Source organism: Micromys minutus (genome assembly GCF_963924665.1).
Source record: "Micromys minutus genome assembly, chromosome: 22".
In the NCBI taxonomy this organism is placed as follows: Eukaryota; Metazoa; Chordata; class Mammalia; order Rodentia; family Muridae; genus Micromys; species Micromys minutus.
In genome coordinates, this window is record NC_137957.1 from 34,023,597 (window position 1) to 34,031,940 (window position 8,344).

The 8,344-nt window shown below is 41.0% G+C and overlaps 1 protein-coding gene across 1 annotated transcript; it reads right to left on the minus strand.

The window, feature by feature from the left end:
- Positions 1-5,895: 5,895 nt before the first annotated feature.
- CCER1 (coiled-coil glutamate rich protein 1) lies at positions 5,896-7,107 on the minus strand (the record flags this gene model as incomplete). Its single annotated transcript, XM_080935022.1, has 1 exon — positions 5,896-7,107. The coding sequence occupies one exon, from the start codon at positions 7,105-7,107 to the stop codon at positions 5,896-5,898; it is 1,212 nt and encodes a 403-aa protein (XP_080791148.1).
- Positions 7,108-8,344: the final 1,237 nt, after the last annotated feature.

An 8,344-nucleotide genomic window follows, 5' to 3' on the forward strand; every position in this document is an offset into this window, starting at 1 on the left:
ATGATAAAGAACAGACAATATTTGGGGAATTTATTCAATTATGAACATATGAATGGTTCTTCTATTCTGTATTATAGTATATGAAGTTCTGAGTAATGCATCTGCCTGAAGTTATACTAGAAAAAATAAGACAGAGTCAACCATTCTGTTCATTGAGAAATTTTATATTACTTTTTTAATAAGCAACTAGTACTATCTGGATACTGTGTATCAATAGTTACTCTAGGTTTGAATAATCTGACAAGATTTTATGTAAACACTATGGATTAGGTAAACTAAAAGCCAAAATTGTGATAGCCTCTCTAGGATCACACTAACAGGAAATGACAATTTTTTTTGTCAGTTTCTTTTTCTTTTTCTTTTTTTAAAAATTTTTGTTATTGGATAATCTCTGCATTTACATTTCAGATGTTATATATTTCCTTCAATTCTATCCCCCTCCCCCTCCCATTGCCTCCTTAAAGGTGTTCCCTCTCCCAACCACCCACTCCCACCTCAGCACCTTGGCATTCCTCTACACTGGGACTTCCTCTGGATTTCCTCTGCTACATATGCACCTGGGACCATGGCTCTCTCTATGCGAACTCGTTGGTTGGTGATTTAGTTTCTGGGAGCTGTGGTGGGTTTGGTTAGTTGATAATTTTGTTCGTCCCATGGTGTTGCAGACCCTTTCAGCTCTTTCAGTTCTTTCTCCAGCTCTTTCATTGGGGTCCCCGTGTTCAGTCTGATGGTTAACAGCAAGTATCCTCCTGTGTATCAGTAAGACTCTGGCAGAGCCTCTCAGGAGGCATCTATATCAGGTTCCTGCCAGTAAACACTACTTGGCATCAGCAATAGTTCATGGGTTTAGTGGTTGCATATGGGGTGCATCCCCAGGTGAGGAAGTCTCTGGATGATCACAAATGACAATTTTCAAAAGCTTAAAATATAAATTTCCTCTGAGCTTTATTCATCATCTGACTGCAGTTATGCTTCTGTTTTTTCATAGTTTACTTTAAACATCAACACACTGGAGATTTTTATTTCTATAGTTTTACCAAGTTCTTAAACATGGTATCCAGGTTAAGCATGTTCGTATTTAGTTCAGGATGACTGACTACTTTAGAATCATAAGGTGGAACAAGATTTCGTGAGTTTGGTAATGAATTATTCTGATGTTACATTCAAAATTTAAGGGTCATTACTTTCACCATAAAATTTAGTTCAATATACACTAATGTACAATGGTTTCTGGTCTATAAGACAACAATTACATTTTGGGTATTTGTTTTTCATAGTCTCTGCAATGGAGGAGTGTTATCATTATACTTGGGAAGACAAAAACAAAGAGGTTGTTATTCCACCTATCTAGAGGCACCATAGGTGCATACATCCTGGAATTCTTACTGTGTGTCCAATTCCTTTGCATCTATCAGCTAACTTTAATTTTGAAAACTCATTAATTTTTAATACATTAAATACATACATAGCAGCTAATAATTAGATAGGTTAAGACACAGCCACATTCTGAGTTTGTTTTGTGTACACAAATAACTAAATGCAGAGACTTGGATATATTAAAACCAAATTAAGAACTGTATATATAAAAACCTGACTGATACATAATGACTGTAACTTCACTGTGGAATCCTAAAAATTTCCACATTTATTTAAGTTAGCCTGTTGTAGTAAATATTAAAAAATAAAAATCGCTTATCTCTTTATTGGCCCAATTCTAGTTCAGAGCTTTGCACCTCTGTTGTTCAGTCCAAGCCACTCCCACAGTGGCTTTGTCTGTACAACTCCCTTCTCTTGGTGGTTTTCCTCTACCTTCCCTATTGTCTCTGTTCTGGGGTGTTTCTCTACCCCAAAATCCCACAAAACACAACTCCATAACACAATGGCTTTTCATACAGATTTATGTGCTCAATTCTCAATCCACAAACCCTCTATACAACAAGATTACATCAAGTTGACAAAGATACAAACTGCCCTTATATATGAGATATTAGACCTATAAAATCCTTAATGTTCATAGCTTTTTGACATCAATAAATCTCACCTGGACCTAGCTTGTTTTTCTAGACCTCCATGTTGGGACCTCTGGCTTCTCCCCCTTCTTCTGTCCTCTCCTCTCTGTTCCTCTCCTTCCACCCCCTTCCTTTGTCCTCTCCTCTCTGTTCCTTCTCTTTCCTTTATTTTTCTAATTAAAATGGGAAGTTCAGATAAAGTTACCTCATGAGTACGTGTGACTAGGTAGCCCTTCTTTGGGAAGTAAAATTAATATTAAAATTCAAACAGCTTCAGGACAATCTACAGCCTTGTCCTCAAAAAATTGATGTTTGTATCATTTCTCAGATTTCTGCAGGGAATGTAGCTAAAAAGACATCACTTATGTTTTTTTTTTTTTTTTTTTTTTTTTTTTTTTTTCTGACTTGGATGAAACTGTGTTGGAAATAATGTCTTCTTTATATATAGAGGTGTACATTGTTATAAAATCATATTCAGGGCCCAAAGCTGACTTACAACTATCAAGTGGGTTTACCATTCTCTGAAAGTCAGCATTTCTATAAAAAGGGTGTCATGTCTCCATTAGTCTATGGCTAGAAAAAAATACTAGAATTTATATAATGTCTATAATTTTTATAATTTTTTTAAAAGTTGGATTTTATTTTCTTTAATAACAAATGAGAAATAAAATTAAGACCCATTTTACCTCATTGAGTATTTTTCTAAATGCTCATTAGAACCTATATATAATAATTCTATCCAATTGTCATAATATAAAGTATATTAACTATTTAACAAGTATTTGTGGAACATATGTCTATCGGTCTATCCATCTCAGACAGCAATGATACTTATCAAAACTAGGACTTCTAAATGTTTTCCGATATTTGACAAAATGTTGCTGTTCTTGAAAGTAAGGGATAGCCATAGGCAACCCTACTTTTAAAATGGCTTTAAGAATAAGTTTTCTTGGAACATTTTATTTTTCTGCCAGTGTGACTTAAACTTCAAACATACACACTGGGTCTACTTTGAGGCACACTGATGTTCAACTCATCTGAACCATCTCTCAAGTTCTCTGATGAAGCTATGTACACTTCCTAAAGGTAAGGAGTGGGTTCTACAATCATGCTAAACAAAACTCAACACACTTTACTGAGTGACAGTGTGTGGCCTGGTATATGATTGGGTCATGACAGGTATGTAGTGGTGCCAATCTCTCCGACTCTCAGTGTGGCTTCATTGTGTATTCAGTCTACAGGATCATCACAGTGTCTGGTTTCAAAACAAGCTGAAGTGGGGATTCATCAATGACTAGCTGTTCATACTTGCTCATGTCTCTCAAAAGATACAGCTAAGCACAGGCGCTAAATAGACTTTTGCCTACCTCTTTGCTTCTTATAGCTGCTTCTTCCTTGACATTCTACTTTCTGGTCAGTCCTCCGTACCTCAGTGTCACAAAGCTCCTCTCAGCTGTTGGTTAGCTTAGACTCTGTACTCCTCACCCCCAGACAGATAGGAAATATCTCAGCCTTACCCCGAGATTTCCCCTTATGATTTGTGTTTTCTTTAACAGTGTTCCTTCAGGTAAAAGGGTTTTGGTGGAGCAACATCATGTCATTGTCCTTCACATTGCTTAGTGAACGGTAATAACAAATTCCAGTCTAGTAGCTGCTGAATGATAGTCCCTAGGGTACAGTATAATACAGTATAAGTTGAACAATTGCTTACATTTCTGTGTTACTTGGTTAAGAATGGGCCCCATATGCTCATAGATTTGAAGAGTCGCCAGGAGTAGCACTATTTGATAGGATTATAAAGATTAGCATATGTGGCTTTGTTAACAAAAGTGGATTATTGGGGATGTACTTTGAAGGTTCAAAAATGTATGCCAATCCCAGGTGCTCTCTCTTCTCTCTCTCTCTCTCTCTCTCTCTCTCTCTCTCTCTCTCTCTCTCTTTCTCTCTCTCTCTCTCTCTCTCTCTCTTTCTCTCTCTCTGTATATGAGGAGGCAGCTCTCCATTACTTTTCAGGCATCCTTGTAGTGATGAAGATGCTTTAAATTTGGAGTCATTTACTGTGCTGAACTTAAAGTTTTAGATGCTACAATGTTGGAAGGATAAGATGATGTGTTGGGGGACTCGGGGATATACAAAGGGTGGATAAGATCCTAATACATTGTATACATGTATAAAATTCACAACAAATAAAAAATGAAGAATAAGAGAAGTATCTGTCACAAGAAAAAATGAGAACTGTCCAGGTATGAGATTGTAAAGACAGACAAAGGTAAATATTTTGAATTGAAACTTAAATACATTTGACAGTGATTTTCATGTTTTGTGTTTTGGGTGAAGCATGATTTGAGTTTTGATGTGTATGGAATGACCAGTAGTATCAGGTGCAAAAGTTTCTTTATATACATGCATATATATATATATATATAGTAAAACTGCATATGATAGCCAATTTATACAGCACATTTATAAACTGAATCATACAAAAAGTAACACTTTCTCAGACTCCAATGAAATGTTTGAGATTTACTCTTGTAATTTTTAATGTTCAATATGATTTTTTAAATCGCACATTTTTTCATCTTCATCCTGCTGGATGCTAGAATACAGCTGAATAGATTTCTGATATTTAAGTATAAATGAGGACAGTTTTAATACTTCATTACTTAATTGCTGATGGCCCTGAAAATAAACATCAATATGCAAGAATGAGATCAACACAGACATATTCTGATCAACCAATAAATACCAACTCCTCTTTCGAGTTAAGAAGGGGGAAGTTCAGAAGATGTCATATTCAAATCCTTCATCTAGGATGACTCTGGATGTGTGCAGTCAATGGAACTTATGTAATGGGGGGGATGTGTGTTTACATCTTAAAATGTTTGAACTAAAGTTGGTATTTGGAATGATGCAGCGTTCTTGGATAATTGCTAACAGATTATCAGAGATTATTCACACAGGCTCATATTTATACTTCCTTTTTACTCTCCTTTTTAAAGAAGACAAATTGGGAAACAAAATTAAATATCTTGCCCCCACCACCACCTCCAAGGTCAACATTCTTTTCTTTAATCCACTCTGCAAAGCTATGTTTCTATTTCCTCCGAATGTAATCAAGGAATACATGCAGGAACAAGGCTCGACAATTTAAGCCATGGGCCGCTGTTTGCAGTTACCTTGGATCTTAACTAGTTGTGCAAGTTGACTTCTGACCATGGGGAATCCTCTCCATGCATGGATCATGGATTGCTGAGGCCATGGCAAATAACCAGTTCCACAGAAGCAACTTCATGTTCTTCTGAGGAAGATTCATAGCACTGTGGAACAAGGAATATAAATGAGCGACGCCACAACAGACTGTAAACTGGGTCACCAAAATACAGCCCTCAGGAACACCTACAGCGGTGGGGGAAAAAACTGCTGTTCTGAAGCGCCCTCATGTTACAAGTAACAAGAGCATTGGCAGAGCTATTCGGTGGCCATCATACATCGTCGAGCAGCAGGTGACAAAAAAAAAAAAAATTCCATTGATTTCAAGCTCATAAGCATGCTGTGTAATTTTAATGGTTCTCAATATTGCAAAATTTTTGAACTACAAAAATCTCAGTTGTCTGAAGAAGGGGAACAGCAAATGAAAACCTTCAAACTGTGGTAATAAAATATTTGGCCTTTAATCATTTCCAAGAAAATATATCTGAAATCTTCCCCTCCCCCACCCATAGTCATACACAAACACACCAACGTTTAAATATTTTATAGTGGCCAACCAAGGTGTTTACATTGATTGATGTTTATTAATGGAACTCACTTTTGAATTCGTTTTTAACAAGCTGTTAATCCATATTAGCCTCAAATCAGTTCCATTTCTCAGTTCCCTTCCTGATGACTAATGGCTAATGTCCGGTACCATAAACAGATCTGCCTCTGGCACATTGGGAATTACTTGTTCTTGGCTTAAATAATCATAGTTCATAAAGTTCTCTCTCTCTTCTTCGTCCCCTACTAGGATTGACAAAGGCATTCCCAGAGGCAAGAATTTGTCTTCCTCTCTCTGTTCTCCCTCCTCCAGCCCCGCCTCTTCCAACATATCATCCTCCTCTTGGTCCACTTCCCCTTCCTCCCCATTGCCAGCCTCTTCGACTTCCTCTTCATCCACATCTTCATCATCTAACTCTCTGTCCACTTCCTCCTCCTCCTCCTCCTCACTCTCCTCTCTTTCATCATAAACCTCTTCGTCACACTCATCATCATCAACATTTTTCTCCTCTTCCTCTACCAGCCCTGAGGTGGGAGACTGGTTTTGCTGCACTGGAACAGGGCTAAAGATGAGAGAGGGATCCTGCATGAAGCCATACAGATCTTCCGGCAACTGCGAATCTTCTTCGACGCCTCTATGGGGCGCATCATTGGTAGTGGAGTCTCCTGGGGAGATGCCACCGGCCTGGGCTTGCTGTGCCCGCAACGCTGCCTGCTGGCGCTCCAGCTTCTCTTGCTGCCTCATGTCTTCATAGACCTGGTTCATGATGAACTGGGTGGTGTTCTGTGGCGCTCTCATTCCAGGCGCCCGCCACCCATACAGGTTGACTGGGCGCAGGATCTTGCTGAGGTCTATTGGTGGATTCCTCCGGAAGGAGCGACGAGGGTGGCGGCGCAGGCCACGACCCCTGCGTCCCCAACGCTTCTTTCTACCCGGAGGTCTCTCCCAGCCGGGGTTCCAGGGCCCACTCCAGCAGGAACAGCAGCAGACGCAGAGCGGGTGCAGACAATAGGCCCTGATCATCTGTGCTGGGCACAAGGGACTCTGGAATGCTACGATGGGTGGGCGCCAGGGCCCACTGTAGCGCCCCCAGTTGGAGTACAGGGCCCAATAGGGCCCTCTAGGTGGTTGGAACCAAGGACCCGGAATGTGCTGTTGCTTGGGTTGTTTCCTGGGATCCTCATACTCAGTTTTGGGGCCATCACGGTACCGCCGCTTGGACATCGGAGTGCCCCTCTGCCTTCGATGATAGGAGGACCAGGTGCGCAATGGAATGGAGGATGCCCAGCCGCCGCCGCCCAGATTAAGGGGATCCTCTCTTTCATTGACCTTCTGGGTCATGCTTCAGGGATCTCCACCAGGTCTCAGTGGTAGCGCGTCCGAGGAGCAATCACTTTGGCCTGATCTGGTAGTCAGTAGGAAACGCCTCCTCAGCTGAAGTCCCTAGTGTCACGTGCCTTTGACTGTGACCACTCTTTCCCTCTTCACGAGGATCCCCTTCTTTCTTCTCCACTTGCTCGCTCTTTCGTCAGAATCACTCTCTTTCGCACCTGGTTTGTCTTGCCCAGGTGGGTTGGGTGGGGTAAGGATGGTGGGGGAGGAAGGTGTTGGTGGGCAATGAGATGTGAGAGCCACTCCCGCGTCCCACACACACCCGCCTCCGCCGAGGCTAGGGCTGGGGACGGGAGAGGCAGTGGTCCCTTGTTACCTTGCTCCTCCCTCTCAACCCAGGTGCTTCACCGTCGCCGTCCTGGCCGGACTGAGTGGGCACGGGCGGTGGCAGCCTTTAAATACTGGCTGGGGGGCCCCCCGCGTGCCCCCTGCGTCCTTGGTTGCCCAGGACGACAGCCAATTGGGGTGGACATGGCTCTCTCTATGAGGAGAAGAGGTTCCTCCCGGAACTAGATAGCCCATGAACATTCTCAGGGTTCTTATGACGTAGGATTTAAGGCAGAGAGAGAGTTGGACAGTCTTCATACCCTGACAACTTTTAGGGGAAGGGGCGTGTTTGGAATTTTTATCTTAAGTCTGGTGGAAGATATCGGAATATCGGGCCTTCAACTCAACAGGAGAGGAATGAGGACTAACACTTATATTTTCTACAGCTCTGTAGACAGTTGTAGTAACAGAATGCCCCCCCCCAACCCTATGTTTAAAAGCTGAATTCACGGTACATGAAACACAAGCACAGATATCTATTGTGTGTACGATCTGAAACATAATGTTCTGCCTTCTTTAAAAAATGGCTACCAGGTTTCACAGATTCAGGAACTGGAGTGTCTTCTTTCTTTTCTTTTCTTTTCTTTTTTTATTCAATGTTCTAGGGGCTGATAGACTTTACAGCTAGCTAGTCTTTAAACCCAGACGTATTTGGTTGTAAAAGAGAAGCTCATAACATCACTGTACTGAGAACTCATCTTTAACAGATCCCTTGTGATAACGTAGTAACATACACGAGGAAGCATCTTACGAATTCTGTATTCTATAGGTGAGTCTATTGACTAGGCATCATCATGGACTTGACTTTTGAGAATAGGAATATTCTGATTCTCTTTGCTATGTTTCTACACTGACCCTA